Below are 21,571 nucleotides of genomic sequence, written 5' to 3'. Positions count from 1 at the left end.
TCCCCCGTCCCTGGGATTCTCCAGGCAAGAACACTGGAGTGAGTTGCCATTTCCTTCTCCAATGCATGAAAGTGAAGTGAAGGTGAAGTCACTCAATCATGTCTGACTCTTCACGACCCCATGGACTGCAGCCTACCAGGCTCCTCCGTCCATGGGACTTTCCAGGCAAGAGTACTGGAGTGGGGACTATATAGCTAAACCTAAACAAATAACACCTGCATAAGAAGTGGCTTGTGGGGTTAACAGCACACCCATGTTCAACACAACCTGAGACGGGTAACCGGGGTAGGAGGAACATTCTTGCTCCATCTGGAGAAAGTGCCAATTTATATTACACTTTGATAGGTCATGGATGAAGGTCATATTCTCTAAGGTCCTCACTAAGAACAGAGCGTGAGAGTGTATACAATGTCTAATAATGGGTGGCCGTTGGGAACAGAATAATAAATCGGAACTCAGACCAAAAGGGCAGAGAGAAAAGAATACAGAACAGATAGAAAGCAGAGTGCCACTGTGACCATGAACACAAAAACATAGGTGATATTACTGAATGGAATCAAGCCCAACGGAAACAGAGCTTCCCACACTGGCTTAGAAACGGAAGTAACTATATCTGCTTCCTGGAACACATAAACATAAGACCATGGGAAGACTGACCACAGAAAGGAAGAGAAGTTATCTAAATACTAACCGAAACAAAGCTGGGACAGGCATATTAAGGCATATTAATGTCAGACTATAAAGTGAAAGTTCCACTATTCTACAAGTATACAGTGCAAGACAATTCATGATGATACATCGTTTTCATTCACCAAAAGATACAAGTTCTAAATTGTCACGCATCTATTAACATGGCCTCAAAATATATGAAGAAAATATATAAAGAACCACCAGGAGAAACACACACACAACTATAGTGGGAAGTTAGTACACCATTTTAAGCAACTGATAGAACACACGAATTTTTCAGAAAGAGTATTTTTACAATAAACTTGACCCAACAGACGCTGAATCCCATCTTGACAGCTGCAGAAAATACAGATTCTGACCACAGTGTAAGCTAGGATTGAAAACGACGACTACAAAATGTCTACATGCCTGTGAAATAATAAATGTTCTGCCAAATAAACTACAGGTCAGAAAAAACACGGGAAGGAAGACATTTCTAAATAAATGACAATTTAAAATGATATGTCACAATTGGTGGGGTGCAGCTAAGGCTATGATTAGAAGGAAACTTACAATCTTTACATGTATATATATATATATGAGAAAAAAGGCTAAAAATTTAAAAAATCTAAACATACAACTCAAGAAGTTAGCAACCTCGCTATCTTGAAAGACCTTACCCTTACCATTACGCTGTCAAAAGTCAGAACAAAACACAAATTTTTTTTAAGTATCAAAAAGAACCAATACAGAAACAAAACCACCACACTGCAACAGGAAGAGATAGGGAGCACCTGGAGTGATGTAAAATGCACCGAGTCTTCCTTTTCCCAGCAGAGCGGGCCTGAAGTTGGTGTGATGTTGGAAAGAGGACTGCACATACCGTTTACAGTTCAGGAAGTAAACAGAAGACCAGAAAATGAAACTGGTTAAAAGGAACTGCCTCTGGGGGGCAGGACTGAGAAAGGGGGCAGGGGTAGAGCTGGTCACTTCTCATCCTAAATTGTTCTACACTGTGATGTGTTACTGTGAATACGTTTTCGATTAAAAATGATATAAAAAATTAAACACACACACACCGGTGAAGATGATGAAGAAAGTGACCGCTGTGCTGAAACGAAGACAGAATACGGAGAGGAGTCTGGGGAGCCTCCTCCTCGCCCTCGGCCCTTGCCTGCCTCCAGTCTCAGAACGGGAGGGCACAGGCGGGGACACACACGGTGCCCATGGGCAGCCCTGCTCTCCCGAGAGGCGCTCGTTACCAGACTCCCATCTGCAGGGCCAGGAGCAGAGGTGGGCAGAGCACCACACTGAACGCCCTGGCACGAAGAAGGGCTGCCAGCCTGTGGAGACACAAGAGCACTGAGAGCTGGGGGGGGGCGGGGATCTCCACGGGCTTCCCAGAAAACTGCCACAAACTCTAAGAGCAGAGGACACCCCACCCTGCCGGCAACTCAGGTCAGCAACCTGAGCTGGCCAGGCCTCCAGCAGCCTCCCCTCCAAGCCGGCTTTGGCTCAAAGGAAGCTGGCAAGTACCCGAAGGCCAGCTGAGGAGCCAGTGGCATTCCGGTGGGAGGTGTGGGCAAAGTGTTCCCGACTACACACGAAGACAGGCATGCCTATGACTGGGCAGCTTCACTCCTGCAAACCAGAAGCCATGAAGCAGAATGCTGACAACAGCTCTGACAAATTTCAATACCCATTTATGATAAAATTCTCCAGAAAGGAGGCACAGAAGGAACCTACCGCAACATAATAAAGGCACAGCAAACATTATTCTCAGTGGCGAAAAACAAAGTATTTAAGACCAGGTACAGGACAAGGGCGCCCACTCACCACTATTATTCAACATAGCTTTGGAAGTCCTAGCCACGGCGATCAGAGAAGAAAAAGAAATAAAAGGAATCCTGATTGGAAAAGAAGAAGTAAAATTCTCAGTCTGCAGATGACATGATACTACACACAGAAAACTCTTAAAGATTCCACCAGAAAATTATTAGAGCTAATCAATGAATAAAGTCAAGTCACAGGATACAAAATTAATATACAGAAATCCCTGCATTATTACATACTAACAATGAAAAATTAGAGAAGTTAAGGAAACAATTCCATTCACCACTGCAACAAAAAGAATAAAACAGCTAGGGATAAACCTACTTAGAGAGACAAGTATATATAGTTTTCTGTATACAGTTCATACAATATCCAAGTTTAAACTATTTACAAATATATAGTTACAGAAAACTATAAAACATTGATGAAAGAAACCAAAGACAACAAACAGCTGAAGAAATATACCATGTTCTTGGAGTGGAATAATCAGTGTTGTGAAAATGACTATACTACCCAAAGCAGTCTACAGAGTCAATGCGACTTCTATCAAACTCACCACAGTATTTGTCACAGAACTATTAATAATAGAACAAAAAATTTCACAATTTGTATGGAAACACAAAAGACCCCAAACAGCCAAAGCAATCTTGAGGGAAAAAACAGATCTGGAGGAATCAACCTCCCTGACTTCAGACTACACTACAAAGCTACAGTCACCCAAGACAATATGGTATCTGCACAAAAACGGAAGTACAGCTCAATGGAACAAGACAGAAAGCTCAGAGAGAAACCCATGCACCTATGGGCACCTTATCTTTGACAGAGGAGGCAAGAACAATGAAGAAAAGACAGCCTCTTCAATAAGTGGGGCTAGGAAACCTGGACAGCTACACGTAAAAGAATGAAACTAGAACACTTCTAACACCAGACACAAAAGTAAACTAAAAGTGGATTAAAGGCTTAAATGTAAAGTGAAAGTGAAGTTGCTCAGTCATGTCCGACTCTTTGGGACCCCATGGACCATAGCCAACCAGGCTCCTCCATCCTTGGGATTTTCCAGGCAGTACTCGAGTGGGTTGCCACTTAAGCCAGAAACTATAAAGCTCTTAGAGGAAAACATATGCAGTACAGCTCTGACATAAATGACAGCCAGATCCTCTGTGACCCACCTCCTAGAGCAATGGAAATAAAAACAAACAAGTGGGGTCTAATTAAACTGAAAAGCTTTCACACAGCAGAGGAAGCAAGTAAAAGACAAGCCTCAGTGAAAGGGGAAAAAGACAACCCTCAGAATGGGAGAAAATAACTGCAAATGAAACAACTGACAAAAGATTAATCCCCAAAATATACAAGCAGCTCGTAACAGCTCAGTATCAGAAAAACAGCCTAGTCAAATAACGGGCAGAAGACCTAAACAGACACTTCTCCAAAGACATACAGATGGCCACTAAACGGAAAGATGCTCAACATCACTAAGTATTAGAGAAATGCACATCAAAACTGCAATGAAGTATCACTCCACACCAGTCAGAACGGCCGTCACCCAAAAGCTACGAACAGTGGACACTGGGGAGTGCTGAGAAGAGGGGGCCATCCTGCACTGTCGGTAGGAATGTGAACTGATACGGCCATCACAGAGAGCGGTATGGAGATCCCTTAAAGCACTAGCAATAAATCTACCAGACGACCCAGCAGTCCCACTCCTGGGCATATACCCTGAGAGAGCTATCGCTCTGAAAGACACATGGACCCCAGTGTTCACTGCAGCACTATCTACAATAGCCAGGACGGTGGGAGCAGCCGAGACGCCCATCCACAGACGGGTGGACGGGTGAAGGAGATGGGGTGCACATATGCAGCGGACCATCACGGCCACGGAAAGAACAGAGCTGAGTCAGTTCCAGTGGCGGATGAAGCTGGAGCCTGCTATACAGAGTGAAGTAAGTCAGAAAAGCAAATAGACATCAAAATACTCACAAACACATTTATCTACATACAGTGTGTATATATATATAGTGGAGGACAGAGGAGCCTACTGTGATGCTGTCCATGGGGTCACAAAGAGCTGGACAAGACTTAGTGCCTGAACAACAACATGGAATCAAGAACAATGGTACTGATGGACCCAAGTGCAGGAAAGGAACTGGGGACACGGTGTAGAGAATGGACTTGCAGATACAGTGGGGCAGGAGAGCGTGGAACAAATGAAGACAGTAGCGTCGACAGGTACTCCATCATGTGTAAAACAGACAGCTGGTGAGAAGCTGCTGTAGGACGCGGCGAGCGCAGCCTGGCACTCTGATGACATAGAGGGGTGGGATGGCGGGGGAGGGACGATACATGGATAATTATGGCTGAGCTGCATTGTTGTATGGCAGAAACCAACACAACATTGGAAAGCAACTTTTCTCCAATTAAAAAAAACATTAAAAAGAATGCTGACAACAGTAGTGTGTATAAGGTGGGGAAAAAAAAACAATTGAAAACAACCCAACTGCCCCACCAACAGTAACTGGACGTTATGTTAATAATTATAAAAAGCAATGAGAATGATCAACTACAGCCATGCAACGCAGCACAGAGGCTTCTACAGCAATGTGACTAAGAGCGAGATGAGGCACAGCTTCATTCTCCTGAAGTCTGAGAGCAGGGAAAACTGCACTAAATTACCCTGTTTAGTCACACGTCGGTGGCGAAACTACAGGAGAGCAAGGAGACAGGAGGGTCAGGGCAGTGACGCCTCTGCGGACCAGGACAGGGGCTGTGGCCAGGAGGAGGTACAGAGGCCACGTGGGCTATTTCTTGACCCAGGCGGAAGTGTCACAGGTGTTCATATTATAATCACTTCTTAAACTGCAGGCATATATATTCACACACACAGATGTGTACTTTTTTTACATATGCTATTTTTTACAATCAAAACTTCTTTAAAGAAAGAACAGACCCAAGAACTTAAAAAAAGTATAAATACAGATAAACATGAGATTGACATGAGAAATTTAGAAAAAAAAAAATAAGGAGAAATAACATATAGGAGCAAATTTATAATATTCGAGAATACAGATGAAAACTGAAAATAATTCACAGACTATGACTCTGTGTGGGGCGTCTCTTGTGGCTCAGGCGGTAAAGAATCTGCCTGCAATGCAGGAGACCTGGCTTCGATTCCTGAGGGGGGGAAGATACCCTGGAGAGGGAAGCGGCACCCACTCCGGTATCCTTGCCTGGAGAAGCCCATGGACAGAGGAGCCTGGCGGGTACAGTCCACGGGGTCGCAGGAGTCGGACACGCTGGAGGGACTAACCCACCACCATGGCTTTGTGTACTGCTGGTGGGAGTCCATCCTAAAACCCTAACTGTAGTTACATACTGAACGCTCTTCACAGCACCACCCGCACCAGCAAAGAACTGGAGGTGTGTTACAACCGACACAGTGACCATGGGGTCTGGTGAAAACAACTCAACACAGGGGGTCCCTCCAGGCGGTCCGACACAATTACCCCAGGATATTGTTGACTTCTGCCTTTCTCACTGAGATATAAATCCTGAGAGCATGGACAATTTCTTATCCATAAATCTTTCCTTAGGTCTTGGCAGAATACATAAAATTCAGCAAGCACTAAAAAATTTGTCATGGACAGACAAGCCAACACTTGTGCTTTCTGCAAAGCTTTGAGCGTGTTTTCTCTCTGGGGAACTTTTCCAGCACAGGAGAAAGCTTACTTTATGGGTGCAGTCGCTCCCTCCGGTCCCCCGAGCTCGGAAAGCGGGACGAGGTCCCATTTGAAGTGCAGCCCCCAGTTGAAGCCGCCCCGCACCACCGGGGACGAGCTGTAGGCCAGTGTGTCGGCGCTGATGATGTCGATCACCGGGCACACGACGGCCCGCCGGTCCTCCCGGATGGCGGCCAGCAAGGGCTGCAGCCACAGCACGTTCACCTCACAGTGGCTGTCCAGGAACACCAGGACTTCTCCTGCGGGGGCAAGCCACAGAGGCCTGGGGTCAGTGCCACTCGCGATTCAAGAGTGGCCCCCAGCTCGAGAGAAAACACCTGTGCAGCCGGAAAAGCTGACCACCACCCTTCCAGCCCCAGCTACCAAATCAGTCCTGGGAGTCCGTTAGGCGGGAAATCCTGCTTCAAGGGTGCTGCCACGACTGAAGAACATACCCAGACCATAAAAGCCAAGTCTTGAGAAAAGTTACAGACAATTAATATTCTCCTCCATAAAAAAACAAAAGACGACTCTGAGTCTCACAGAATAGTCCAGCTCTCTGACAGCCAAGTATGGAGCAGCGCAACAGGAGTCGTCAGCTGTGTCTGTCTTTATTACAGTTATTATAATGGATATATCTGTGAATTTACTATGCAACAGGGCCCTGCCTCAGCAAACCGAGGCTAGAGACCGTAGGTCACTTTCGCTGGTGACTCAAATGTGACCTGACTATTTCAACAACACAGGATTCTCAGGAGTGAGGGGCATGCGGCCACCGCATGGCTCCCTGCTCCCGTGGATCCACCCCTCGACAGCCACGTGACCATCTCGCCCTCCATTTCCCACACTTCCTTTCGAATTCCCTCAGTCTCATGGGCTACAGGATACACTTTTCTTCTCGTCAGTAAAATAAAAATCATGATTTTTCTCATGCATTTTTAACTCTGCTTGATAAACATGAGCAGGAGTGAGGGTTTCTTTGATAACTTAATGGTTATTCCTGAACACCTGAGAAACTTAGAATCTCGTCATCAGACAGCATTATTATTATTCCAAAGCTTATCTATGAACTATATGTACTGATTTAGATTTTACATGGATTTCATAAAGCAACCAAAGCATCCTATTTCAATTAACAGCAGCAGAACCTCCGGCAAGAAAGTCCTCCAGTGTGACGGTAACTTGGCTGTGTACTTCAGCGCCTGTGAACAACCTTCACGAGGTCACCAGGCGTCATTTAATACAGAAAGGCAAACTGTTCAACCTCTTATCAAAGTTCCTTTGAGGGGAAAATTTACTAATAGGTTTTAATTCGAAAAATATTACTTTTTCTATAAAAGTCAGTTTAACTAAATGAAGGAAGATAATACATGGTCACACTGAACCTGAGACCGATTTCCCCAAAACTTATTTTTTTTTTGACAGATCCCAAACTATATTTGAACAAGGACCAAGACGACAAAAAGAAAAAACTAGATGACGACTGTTGCCTGAAAAAGAAAAGCTTGCCGTAACAATGTACTGGGAAAGTGCAGTGTTCTGACACGACCTTGCCGTGCCCCACAAACACCCTAGTTTCCTATCTGGTGCCTTCTGTAAGTCAAAACAGCCAAGTCAGAGTCTTTCTTTGACTAGAACTCTACAGAAGAAAAACCGTAAGCCTTGAATTCAACCTGCGTGTGACTGTGGACTGGATGGAGGGGAGCTCCGTCTCATTTTTTGTTAACTGCTTCTGTTCACTGCAGGTGTAAGACAAAGGAGGGAAGAAGAAGACTGCACAAACGAAGTCACAAATAAACCCCGCAAACGGGACAGGGGGTGTTCAGGAGGGCTGGCGGCAGACAGCAGCACCAGCCACCGTGAACCCCAGTGACCCGCCATCCTGAGGAGGGCAGCGTATGGGAAGGCAGATTTTCTCACTATGAGGGGATGTCCCAACAAAGTTTCAGAATTCCAAAGTCGTCATCATGATTTTTTTTTTGGAGGGGGGGGCATATTTCCAGGTACTACATGAAATATTAGATACCTAACATTTTTAAACAAATTCATTTAACTTAAATAAATGTATTTTTAAAAGGAAAAGCTTTTATCCAGATCATAAATGAAAATGACCAGCACCAACCTTCCATAGAGATAAACAAATCTGAACCGATATGACGGAGCTGAAGAGAAGCAGGGAAGCGGACCAGTGAGGACCCCAGAGCTCGCCTTCCTGGGGCCTGGGCTTTGGGACAACGGGGCCTAGTTACAATGGGGCCCCGTTAGGGAAAGGCCTTTCCCAAACCGCACAAGCCTCATCTCTCCTGCCGCCACTGCCCACCAAGACCCCACCTGCCACAGGCCGACGCGGGGTCGCGAGGGCAGGAGGACAGGGCTCTCATCTCCCAGGAAGAGCCAGCGGGAGGTTCTACCTGTTGCATGGGCTGCTCCAATCATTCTTCCTCGAATCAAGCCCTCGCGCTTTGGATTCCTTATCACTTTGATTTTTCCAGGGAGGTATTTTTGGATGTATTCATCTAGTTCTCCTTTCAAATCATCTGAAAATTGAAGAGGGTTCAGACCACATGAGACGCAAGCACAGGTATGTTAGACACTCTGGAGCTGTGTCTGCTGCTCGCAACAAACGTTCAAGAAAGTGTTACAGTACCTTCTGCTTTACTGTAAGAGGAGAGCACAGCTTATCCTGAGGAAGAGCAAGGAGAGAATGAGGCGTGAGAGCTGCAGTGCTAGCCTGAAGGAGCAGTCACTTTACTTACAGGCCTTTTGTATTTCCATAGCAACTAGCTCGACACTTTGCATAAAGAATGTTTAAAATGAGTATTTTGAGCGTATGAATGTTCAGCTGACTACATACAAATCAGACTTAAAGAAGAAACTGATATGTAAATGCCTTTTTTCAAAGTAATTTAAGTCGTACTCCATTTCAGAATAGTTGAGAAATAACTTCTTTGCCCTACCAAGAATTATACAGTATCAGCAGTAAATACATTCTTATACTAATTTATAATTTAGCATATTCCATGGGCACTATTTTTTATAAATTCTAGCTCATTTACCTTTAAATTTCATAACTTCAGAGATCATACAAGATCTAGTAAGTAATTCTTTCCACAGTTAGCATATAAACCATTGTAACTGATCACGAGTTTTCTCTTTTAGAAAAAAACACCCACAGAATGAAAAACAAATCACAGGCTGATGTAAAAAAATAAATTCAACACCATAATTCCAGAATTATATTACTTAGCCAATCTTCTACTTGGTCCAGACTCAAATTCTTAGGTTTTTTTTTAAATCATTTATTTTTAATTAATTTTTCCCTGTTTCTCCTACGAGGTTTCAACGTTTACCAAGGTTTGAGACTTTCACTCTCGTTGATCTCAACGTGCATTTACTCATTTGGTATACTAAGTATACTGGCAGACCAGTTCTGTTGCTGACATATAAGGAATGCTTAATAAAGACTCAGGTTGTGAAAACACACACAACTGGCATATAATTTACCAGTGTGTCTCTGCAGCCTACTGTTAATGAAAAGAGCAGAAAGCTTGAATGGTGGTGGTTTCGTCACTCAGTCGTGTCCAGTTCTTTTGCACTCCCATAGACTGTAGCTCACCAGGCTCCTCTGTCCGTGGGATTATCCAGGCAACAATACTGAAGTGGGTTGCCATTCCCTTCTCCAGAGGATCTTCCTGACCCAGGGATAGAACCTGAGTCTCCTGCACTGGCAGGTCGATTCCTTGGGTCTAATTTCAACTCTACCAGGTAACATCTTGAGCAAATTACTGTTTCCTCCTCTGTAAAATGGGAATATCACCTCTCACAAGGTTGAGGACTGCCCTCCATCCTGCTATGTACACGAAATCACTCTTAGGAAGAGTCTATGCAGAATTAAAGAAAGGTAAGAAGCATATTAAAAAGAAGAGAGATTACTTTGCCAACAAAGGTCGGTCTAGTCAAGGCTATGGTTTTTCCAGTGTCATGTATGGATGTGAGAGTTGGACTGTGAAGAAAGCTGAGCGCCGAAGAACTAATGCTTTTGAACTGCGGTGATGGAGAAGACTCTTGAGAGTCCCTTGGACTGCAAGGAGATCCAACCAGTCCATTCTGAAGGAGATCAGCCTTGGGTGTTCTTTGGAAGGACTGACACTAAAGCTGAAACTCCAGTACTTTGGCCACCTCATGCGAAGAACTGACTCATTGGAAAAGACCCTGATGCTGGCAGGGATTGGGGACAGGAGGAGAAGGGGACGACCGAGGATGAGATGGCTGGATGGCATCACCGACTCGATGGACGTGAGTCTGAGTGAACTCCGGGAGTTGGTGATGGACAGGGAGGCCTGGCGTGCTGCAGTCCATGGGGTCTCAAAGAGTCGGACACGCCTGAGCTGAACTGAAAGAAGTCTGTGCTGAAGCATAAAGTACCAGCATTCAGAGGCCACCTAAGGGCCATCACAACGCCATCCACTTTACCTGGAGGCAGCTGAGGCTGACAGACTGACAAGATGAATCTAGGCCTAAGCATTTTGCCAAGTTAAAGCTGATCCTAAAAGGTCACCTACTGTGTGATTTTGTTTATATAACAGCCCAATGACAATACCATAGAGATGGGAACAAAATCACAGAGATGAGGGTTGCCAGGAATTAAGGATGTGTGGGGAGAAAGGTGCGTGTGAACACAGTGTGGTAGCAGGTAGGAGATTCTTTGGGGTGATGGAGTAGTTGTCTGCACCTTGATTACAGTGGTGGCTACAGAAATATGCTCAGGGGTTCAATACTGTGTTTCTATGACGACGCGACCAATGGCAGAAACTGGGTGGAGGGGCAGGGCCCTTTGTAACTCTGTAAATCTGTGATTATTCCAAAATAAAAATACTACTTTAAAAAGGTAAGCCAAAAAAAATAAAATAAGATAAAATAAAAAAATAAAAAGGTAAGCCAAGGGGAAAATTCAAGAGCCTAATCTGGGTAGCATAGTTTGAAAACATTACACAGATAATGCGGTTTCTTGGAAATCACGCTCTAACTGGGCGTGCGATCGTGGCTGGCTCTGTTGCAAGTGCTTGCATGAGGGCCCTCCGATCTTTCTGGGACTGAACAGCTGATGGGCATCACTACAGTGAACCAAAGCAGAGACCCCACACTGCCAGCTACAGTATTCCTCACCGAAGTCACTGTCATCATCCACGAGGATAATTTCATGAAGGAGCCGGGCTGGCGTGCGGTCCAGGACACTGTGCACCGTCCGGAGCAAGGCAGACAAAGCTTCATTGTAGAAACAAATAACAACGCTAGCAACTGGCAGATCCGCCGGGTAAGACTTGTCTTTACACCTGTAAAGACGAATATCAGAAAATGCTGACATTTCAAAAAGCTCGAATGTTTTAGGTTATCATTCACTGAACATTAACTGCTCCCTTGTTGAGCCTCTTCTTTACATCATTAACAATTTTTATTAAAAAGCGGCTAAGGAATTAATGTGGCTTCTTATTCAAGAGTTTTATAATTGTTAATAATTTCTGCCTCCATTTCCTGCTACTCTGCTTATTTTTAAGTCAATTCAAGTTTTTAAAACTTGAATTTTTTCTTCTTTGGTACACAGGTTACACAAAAATGTGTTTTTACTGAAATCACTGCAAGTTTTTAATGCAGCACTCAACAGCTGATGTTCAGTTTCTTCTCAATGAAGTTTCAAAAGGAAATATGAATATCTGTATTTGAAATTTTTAATTTTTGCTCAATCATATAAAAAGATTTGAGTAAACCATGACATATGTCAGGTTAATGGACGAGCTTCCATGTAAGCAGCTCTTTGATTTAAAAAAGGCTAGGTGGCTTTAAGTGACCACAATAAAAAAAAAAAAGAAAAAAAAAAAACCCACCACTGACTTAAAAAATAAAATCTGGAATTCCATGTTCTTCTGCACAGCATACAATGCCTTACAGCTGGGGCCTACCTACTTTCACCCTCTTGCCATTCTTTCACTACAGGCAAACAGAACTATTTCAGTCCCTTCGACAAACGGTGTATCTCTGGCTCAGCCTGTTCCCAGTCAGGGGACAACCTTGGGGCACAGCACTGCTCAGCCGTCCCTCTGACGCCGTCCCTGGTCGCTCTGGTGTGGGGGCCCTGGCTCACCCGGCCCTATCACAGCCTTCATTCTTGTGCTACTGTAGTTACTCACTTCCTTATCAACCTCCCCCGACAGATACTAAATGAGCGATTGACCGTATGAAAAAAAAGCCTTTGAAAAAACAAAAAGAATGAAAACAGAAAAGTGAGATCATGAGTAGAATTCTTCACTGATGTGAATTCCTTTTTGTTATGAATCCACTAAACAAACATTTAAAATAAACATATGCTCAGAAGGTTACTTAATGATATGCAATTAGTACCTCCCTCCTTTTCCCCATTATTTTACATTTCAAAAGAAACACAGCAAGCTCTAGAACCCTGTCAGTACAATCTCAGACCATGTGGCTTCAAGCACAGTTAAGAGTGGAAATACATCTGTCTTAAATTTTCTAGTATCCTGAATGACGAAGCCTAATTGCAGATTATTACCACCACCCCCATGACTTACTATACCACACTAAAAGCGCTGTGTCATTAAAGCAGCGAACAGAAACTCAGAAGGAACGTACGCTGCATTCCTCGTATCTGGCACGTCTCTGTGGTAGCCCAAGCGGTTACTGATAAGCATATTGAAGGCATGTTTCTGATACCCCAAGTCTCTCAACTCCTGATCACGTTCATTAAAAATCATACCTGCAAAAGAATGAAGTCACAGTCAGTGAATTAAATCTGGAAATGAATGCTACAATTCCTGTTATGATCTCAAGAACATCTTGGGGATTTCCATAGTGGTGCAGTGGGTAAGAATCCGCCTGCCAATGCAGGCAACACGGGTTCAACCCCTGGTCCAGGAAGACCCCACACGCCACGGAGCAACCAAGCTGTGCTCCAAAGCACTGAGCGTGCACTCCAGAGCTTGTGAGCCCCAGCTACTGAGCACACGTGCTGCAACCTGAAGCCCAGGTGCCTAGGCCTGTGCTCCGCAGCAAGAGGGGCCATCGCCATGAGACGCCCACTCGCCACTACGAGGAGTAGCGCCTGCTCGCCACAGCTAGAGGGGGCCCAGCAAAGCGGCAGTGCAGCCCGAAAAGCGAACGAGCCCCAGAATCTAAAGAGAGAGAGTCGTGGCTTTAACTTCTTATACATAGGTGACAGCCATGTTTCTCAAACCTAGTTTGTCTCCATTTTCAAAAAACTATATCAAGGTTTAAGTCAAATTTTCCTCAGTTTAGCTCAGAAAGCAAGCATACCTTAACCATAAATTACAGCTCATTAGCCATAATTTAAGAATATTTTCAAGAAAAAAAAAAAAACTTACCTATGACCAAGAGAAAAAGACACTTAATGATGATTTATACCATTAAAAACAACAGATTACAGAACCCCATATGGATCTCAACAACCCCCAATTAACTGGGCAAGGGGGTTTTTTGGTTCTGTTTTCTAGAAAAATTTTTTTACCCCAAGTTTTTATATGGACTCTTCCCCTAGAAAATTAGACTACTGATAACCCTTTCTGTAAAAAGTCTCCAGTTCCAGACTTTAATCAATTTCAGAGTCAAGAAGGTCCACCACAGAACTAATCAAAATCACTATGATTTAACACCTTTGCTCTCACACTGTCAGAAATCTCACCTTCACCTAGAACAGTAAGCTTCCTTTTACTTTCTCTTCCCGACATCAAACATTTAGCCTCTCCTCAAAGAATGACTCCCCTGTAATAGCATTTCCTGAAGTCGAGTCATGGAAAACTAATGCCACTGGACATTCAGTTCAGTTCAGTCGCTCAGTCGTGTCCGACTCTTTGTGACCCCATGAATCGCAGCACGCCAGGCCTCCCTGTCTATCACCAACTCCCGGAGTTCACTCAGACTCACGTCCATTGAGTCGGTGATGCCATCCAGCCATCTCATCCTCGGTCGTCCCCTTCTCCTCCTGTCCCCAATCCCTCCCAGCGTCAGAGTCTTTTCCAATGAGTCAACTCTTCGCATGAGGTGGCCAAAGTGCTGGAGTTTCAGCTTCAGCATCATTCCTTCCAAAGAAATCCCAGGGTTGATCTCCTTCAGAATGGACTGGTTGGATCTCCTTGCAGTCCAAGGGACTCTCAAGAGTCTTCTCCAACACCACAGTTCAAAAGCATCAATTCTTTGGGCTCAGCCTCCTTCACAGTCCAACTCTCACATCCATACATGACTACTGGAAAAACCAGAGCCTTGACTAGATGGACCTTAGTCGGCAAAGTAATGTCTCTGCTTTTGAATATGCTATCTAGGTTGGTCATAACTTTTCTTCCAAAGAGTACGCGTCTTTTAATTTCATGGCTGCGGTCACCATCTGCAGTGATTTTGGAGCCCCAAAAAATAAAGTCTGACACTGTTTCCACTGTTTCCCCATCTATTTTCCATGAAGTGATGGGACCGGATGCCATAATCTTCATTTTCTGAATGTTGAGCTTTAAGCCAACTTTTTCACTCTCTTCTTTCACTTTCAAGAGGCTCTTTAGTTCCTCTTCAGTTTCTGCCATAAGGGTGGTGTCATCTGCATATCTGAGGTTACTGATATTTTTCCTGGCAATCTTGATTCCAGCTTGTGCTTCCTCCAGCTCAGCGTTTCTCATGATGTACTCTGCATAGAAGTTAAATAAGCGGGGTGACAATATACAGCCTTGACGTACTCCTTTTCCTATTTGGAACCAGTCTGTTGTTCCATGTCCAGTTCTAACTGTTGCTTCCTGACCTGCATACAGATTTCTCAAGAGGCAGGTCAGGTGGTCTGGTATTCCCATCTCTTGAAGAATTTTCCACAGTTTATAGTGATCCACACAGCCAAAGGCTTTGGCATAGTCAATAAAGCAGAAATAGATGTTTTTCTGGAACTCTCTTGCTTTTTCGATGATCCAGCAGATGTTGGCAATTTGATCTCTGGTTCCTCTGCCTTTTCTAAAACCAGTCTGAACATCTGCAAGTTCATGTTCATGTATTGCTGAAGCCTGGCTTGGAGAATTTTGAGCATTACTTTATTAGTAGAAGTTAAAAAGAAGAAAAAGATTTCATGGCCAAATACTCAGGAAAACATCAGATTTTAAAAGTCAAGTAAGGGAGTTCCCTGGTGGTCCAGGGGTTAGGACTGAGCATTTTCACTGCCACTTTTTTTTTTTTGTATGGGCAAATAATAACAGGAAAAAATTAAAGTCGAGTAGACTTTTGTTCTTAAGAATGCTGTTTTACAGATACACAGGTGTGAGGGGATGAAATACAGAATGCAGTGTTTTCCCAATTTATTATTTGATTTATCCCGAAGATTTTTTTCTAGGGTTTTATGGTCTTTGATCCACTCTGAGTTAATTTAATACCATACGAGGTAAGGGTTCAACCTCATTCCTTTGCATGGGGATATCTAATTGGCCCAGCACCATTTGCTGAAAAGACCATCCTGTCCACATCAGCTGCTCTAAGCACCCCTTTCTGAAAACCAGCTACCCACACATGTTACTTGTTCTTGGGTGTTACCATAGATGCTACTTGACCACAGACGTCGGAGGGTATATTTTTGGATTCTCAGTCTATCCTGAGATGTACCTATCTTTCCTTATGCCAGCATCACAGTGTTAGGAAGTTCTGAAATAAACAAGTGTGTGTTCTCCAACTCTGTTCTTTTTCAAGACTTCAGAGCACCCTGCAATTCCTTATCAACTTTAGACTCAGCTAGTTCATCTTTTCAACAAAGGCCATTGGGATTTTGATAAGGTTTACATTCAATGTGAGCTGCTTTGGGTGGCACTGACATTTTAACAGTATTAAGCATTCCATCCCTGAACCTAGGACGCCTTTCTGTTTTTTAGGTCTATTTTTATTTCTTTCTGTTGTGCTCTGCAGCACAACTGATGTACAAATCTTATACCTCCTTGGCTGGGTTTATTCTTAAGTACTTCTTTCTGATTCCACTGTAAATGAGATTATTCTCTTAATTTTACTTTTGGACTGTTCATCACTAATGTCCAGAAATACAACTAGCTTTTGTGTGTGGATCTTATACCCTGCGACTTTGCTGAATTCATTTATTAGCTCTAATTGTTTTGTGATCTTTAGGATCTTTTATAAAGAATTTAGTGTTTCAGATGGGTAATTTGAGTTTGTCACTTCAAATATCTACAATTCTACGATATTCAAAGGCAAAGTCCATTAAAAATGGCAAACCCAATGTTACAACTTTATAAAAATTTTATAAAAATTACTATAAACAAAAAATTAGAAAATTTCCCATTAATGCTTTTAAAAAGGTCCCAATGGCTGTTTGAAAATGAATAGAAGGTATATTTTATGAAAAATAAAAGCTTCCTTTTCCTCATATAATTTTCAATACTTTTGACCTCCTGTATTAGGAAATGATTAAATTCTAGAAACAGATGAAATCTGTTTTTACATTTCCTTTATATTCTGTGAATCTTTCAATCTCCCACTATATGCTTTTACTCTTAAATTACTTATTATTTGATTCTTCAATGAAGATCAAAGTTCTTAAGTTTTAAAGACAACCAAAATGGCTCATATATCCCTTAAAATAAAATTTGCTGAAACCAGGACTCTAGAACTGCAGTGTTCAGTCTTGCTTCCAAACTGAACAGAATGTAATTTTTGAGGAATAAAAAAAACTCCTATATTTAATAAACATATTCTAGCACCTTAATAATTCTTCTAAGTGGACATCTTTTTAGATATAAGTAGTCCCAAGGCCACAGCACCCCACTCGAGTACTCTTGCCTGGAAAATCCCATAGATGGAGGAGCCTGGTGGGCTGCAGTCCATGGGGTCACACAGAGTCAGACACGACTGAACTGACTTAGCAGTAGCAGTAGCAGTCTCAATTCTAAACCCAGTGGTTTATGTCCTGTTTTAACTTTGCCTTTCAAAATATGTTAAAATAGTCACTTTTCAACCACTGCTTTCCCTTATTAAATAATGCTAGCAATTAAAATCTTCCCCCATAGGTTCCATTTTCTTGCCAACCACTTAATTTTTCTTCCTTTCTGCCCTCTCCCTCCTCCCTCCAATTCTGGACCTCACAGTTTCTCCGAAGTCTTCATAAAATATTGAAGTCAGAACTGAACAAAATAGAATATAACTGCCTACTGTGTCTGCAAAAATCACAGGACCCCAGCTAGTTCATGAACAAAATACATCAGTACAGAAAAAAGTCACATGTCTGGTCCTCTGAACAATACGTGATGTAAAGAATATTTGCGCTTCCCACGATGAAATACTTCGACACATTGCTAGCAAATATCAGGTACACTTACCCAATTCAGAAGAGAATTTCACGTTGCCTCTTTCTGGATCTTCAGCATGATTATCTATCATATCATCAATTTTGTTCGCTTTGAACTGTGATTCTAGACTTGGACCTCGAGTGAAACGGGGATAAAATTTTTTGGGGAATGGTCCGTGGGGCCCAGACCCCTTGATGGGCACATTCTTAAGTGGCTGAGTCACTTCACTGAAGTTGAAATAAATAAAAAGCAAAAGCGTCCAGGCTGCAGATGTAAAAAGGCATCCATAACAGAAATATCGAACTGTGACACTTCCCATTATAGACCTAGCATTGCTGAAGGGCCATTTTCAAGTTCCTAAAAGAGAAGGATAAATATGTTAGACACTTTAAGACACTGAAAAAATAAGACGCCAATTTTATATTCACTGTTTTCCCAAACTCCCAAGTAACACTTCTGAACAATTTACTTAGGACCCCGTGTGCGTCATTAACAAAGAGTCAAATGTAAGAAGATACAGGGATAGCACTGAATAAAAAAATTAAGGAATTCAACAAGTAAAACCACAGACCAGTTGTGTTAGTGCTGAGAAAACCAACAGCAGCAACAGAGTTGACTTATTCATCTGCCCAGGTTAATGGATACCTACTTCTTCACCTTTGATCTGGACCACTTTCACTTTGCTCGTATTTTTGAGGTTCTAACTTTTCATAAGTAAAACGAAGTACGCACAAATCATGGCAGCACGTCTAAGGTCCCCTCTAATTGTCAAATTATGAGACTACATCTTTTAATCCAAGGACATTAAAATCTGTTATTATAAATAAGCAACTTTTAAAAAGTTTACCCTTCCAATCAAAGATTAAACCTGCCCTAATGCCCACTCTAGATTCAACAGTTTCATTTCAAATTTATAACTGACAGAGTTCAAATAATCCCATTTTCCCTCTCCTTACAATGTCCTAGAAACAATAGGGCACCGAACAGCAATGTTTTCCTAAGCTTTTTGTAATATCGGGTCTTCATGGAGTCCTCATACAGCCCCCTCAGGAACTGTTTGTAAAGAGCCCACTGCACATATAAAATCGTTTCACTGAGCGTGAGAGCAGAGAAACAATATTTAAGTCATGTACAAACAGAAGAAATCTACAAAGCAATACTACTTATACATTACTAACTTCTATAGTATAAAATAATTTTTTTCAAAAATTATCATGCCCCCCAAACCAGGACAAAACAAATCAGCATCCGTAAGCTCCTACTCAAAAATTAAGGTGTTTTGTACAATGTTATGCCAAAAGCCCAAAAGACAGCAAATGGTTCAATTTCTTAGCTATCTGCCAACCAAAAACTATTAGTTCTTTCACCACATGTCAATTCAAAAGCTTGACAGACAAAAGAAAACACCAGTACCCAAACAATCAAAAACATCCCACAACAGTAACACCAGTGGGAAACGACCACCGCACAAAAGGAGAGGCGGACACCACAGTGCTGCCAGGTCAGCCACAGCACTGTCTAAGCTAGAGACGGGCACAGAAAAAGGTCTTTATTTGCAAGTGGAAGAAAACTTTCTCTAAGCAAAGTGAATGGAGCCATTAAGACAAAGGAAAATATTAAAGTTACAAATTTGTAACTTTGCAACAAAATGTTGCAGACAATACTGAGTAGAAACATTGAGGTGAAACATTCAGTTCAGTCAGTCAGTCACTCAGTCCTGTCTGACTCTTGACTCTGACCCCATGGACTGCAGCACGCCAGGCCTCCCTGTCCATCACAAATACCCAGAGCTTGCTCAAACTCATGGGCATCGAGTCTGTGATGCCATCCAACCATCTCATCCTCTGTCATCTCCTCCTCCTGCCCTCTATCTTTCCCAGCATCAGGGTCTTTTCCAATGAGTCAGCTCTTCACATCAGGTGGCCAAAGTATTGGAATTTCAGCTTCAGTATCAGTCCTTCCAATGAATATTCAGGACAGGGACTCACAAGAGTCTTCTCCACCACCACAGTTCAAAAGCATCAATTCTTTGGGCTCAGCTTTCTTTGTAGTCCAACTCTCACATCCATATATGACTACTGGAAAAACCATAGCCTTGACTAGACAGCCCTTTGTTGGCAAAGTACTGTCTCTGCTTTTTAATATTCTGTCTAGGTTGTTCATGTGAGAGAGTCAATTCCTAGGCAGGTTGATAAGAAGTCCAGGATCCCTGAGGAGGAGAAAAAGAGTCTGGTGCTCTGGAAGTGGAGATAGGTGTCTAGAATTCTCAAGGAGGAAAAGACAAACGTGGTTTGTTTGTTTTTTTTTCTCTCTCTCTCTCTACATTCCTTTGTCACAGTCACAGAAAACTAAAAAGACACTTTTTTTCTCTAAGCCTGGAACACAACAAGCAACTATACTAAGGATTCTATGAAAACAATGTATCCTGCTTGAGGACAGTTTCTTCTTCCTGAAAACCGTCTGGCTAATCCTGTTATCTTAAAATGCAAACTGTGGGTCTAGTAAGATCTTTACAATCTTGAGACATTCTTTTGACTTATTGTAATAACTAATTAAAACAGTGTATAACTCCCTTGCTAAGACTAGTGAGGTGGGCATTCTCCATCCCCTTCTGAGGTCTCTGTCAGAACCTTTCTCTGTCCCTTTTCGTACTTTGATAAAACTCTGCTACACAAAAGCGCTTGAGTGATCAAGCCTGGTCCTGAAACTAAATCTTTGGAGATCAAGAATCTGACACCGTTCACCATAAGCTATCAATAGCTTTTCTTCCAAGGAGCAAGTGTCTTTTAATTTCATGGCTGCAGTCACCAGCTGCAGTGATTTTGGAGCCCCCAAAAATAAAGTCTGTCACTGTTTACCCATCTATTTGCCATGAGGTGATGGGATCAGATGCCATGATGTTCATTTGCTGAAGCAGAGTTTTAAGCCAACTTTTTCACTCTCCTCTCACTTTCACAAAGGATCTCTAGTTCTTTGTTTTCTGCTCTGCACATCTGAGCTTACTGGTATTTCTCCCGGCAATCTTGATTCCAGCTTGTGCACCATCCAGCTCAGCATTTCACATGATGTACTTACATAGATGTTAGATAAGCAGTATACAATCTTAACGTACTCCTTTCCCAATTTGGAACCAGTCCACTGTTCCATGTTCAATTCTAACTGTTGCTTCTTGACCTGCACACAGATTTCTCAGGAGGCAGGTAACTGGTCTGGTGGTATTCTCATCTCTTGAAGAATTTTCCAGTTTGTTGTGATCCAGAAAGTCAAAGGCTTTGGCGTAGTTAATAAAGCAAAAGTAGATATTTTTCTGGAACTCTCTTGCTTGTTCTATGATCCAACGGATGTTGGCAATTTGATCTCTGGTTCCTCTGCCTTTTCTAAATCCAGCTTGAACATCTGGAATTTCTCAGTTCACATACTCTTGAAGCCTCACTTGGAGAATTTTGAGCATTACTTTGCTAGCCTGTGAGATGAGTGCAACTGTGTGGTATAGTCTGAGCATTCTCTGGCATCACCTTTCTTTGGGACTGGAATAAAAACTGACTTTTTAAATATAAATTTATTTATTTTAATTGGAGGCTAATTACTTTACAATATTGTATTGGTTTTGCCATACATCAACATGAATCCGCCACGGGTGTACACGTGTTCCCCATCCTGACCCCCCTCCCATCCCCCTGGGTCATCCCAGTGCACCAGCCCTGAGCATCCTGTATCATGCATTGAACCTGGACTGGCAATTCGTTTCACATATGATATTATACATGTGAAAACTGACTTTTCCAGTCCTATGAACACAGCTGAGTTTTCCAAATGTGCTGACATACTGAGTGCAGCACTTTCATAGCTTCATCTTTTAGGATCTGAAACAGCTCAGCTGGAACTCCATCACCTCCACTAGCTTTGTTCCTAGTGATTCTTCCTAAGGCCCACTTAACTTTGCATTCCAGGATATCTGGCTCTGGGTGAGTGATCAGATCATCATGGTTATCTGGGTTAAGAAGATCGTTTTTG

General features: G+C 42.7%; 1 protein-coding gene across 7 annotated transcripts in view; it reads right to left on the bottom strand.

The window, feature by feature from the left end:
• Nucleotides 1–21,571, bottom strand: part of GALNT11 (polypeptide N-acetylgalactosaminyltransferase 11) — a 54,643-nt gene that overhangs the window by 8,711 nt on the left and 24,361 nt on the right. For 5 of the 7 annotated variants that reach the window (XM_069588778.1, XM_069588782.1, XM_069588783.1 and 2 more), the window contains 5 exons: nucleotides 17,588–17,914; nucleotides 12,861–12,984; nucleotides 11,382–11,548; nucleotides 8,627–8,752; nucleotides 6,226–6,475 (listed from right to left, as the gene is read on the bottom strand). In XM_069588778.1, coding sequence (XP_069444879.1) covers nucleotides 6,226–6,475; nucleotides 8,627–8,752; nucleotides 11,382–11,548; nucleotides 12,861–12,984; nucleotides 17,588–17,876 — 956 coding nt within the window. In that variant the 5' untranslated portion in view covers nucleotides 17,877–17,914. Of the gene's footprint in view, nucleotides 1–6,225; nucleotides 6,476–8,626; nucleotides 8,753–11,381; nucleotides 11,549–12,860; nucleotides 12,985–17,587; nucleotides 17,915–18,026; nucleotides 18,224–21,571 lie in introns of those variants that run through there. The other 2 variants (XM_069588779.1, XM_069588780.1) reach the window with 2 other exon arrangements.

This window comes from Ovis canadensis, chromosome 4, assembly GCF_042477335.2.
Source record: "Ovis canadensis isolate MfBH-ARS-UI-01 breed Bighorn chromosome 4, ARS-UI_OviCan_v2, whole genome shotgun sequence".
NCBI lineage: Eukaryota > Metazoa > Chordata > Mammalia > Artiodactyla > Bovidae > Ovis > Ovis canadensis.
The sequence above is the reverse complement of the archived record's forward strand: the minus strand, read 5'-3'. Positions and strand labels throughout refer to the sequence as shown.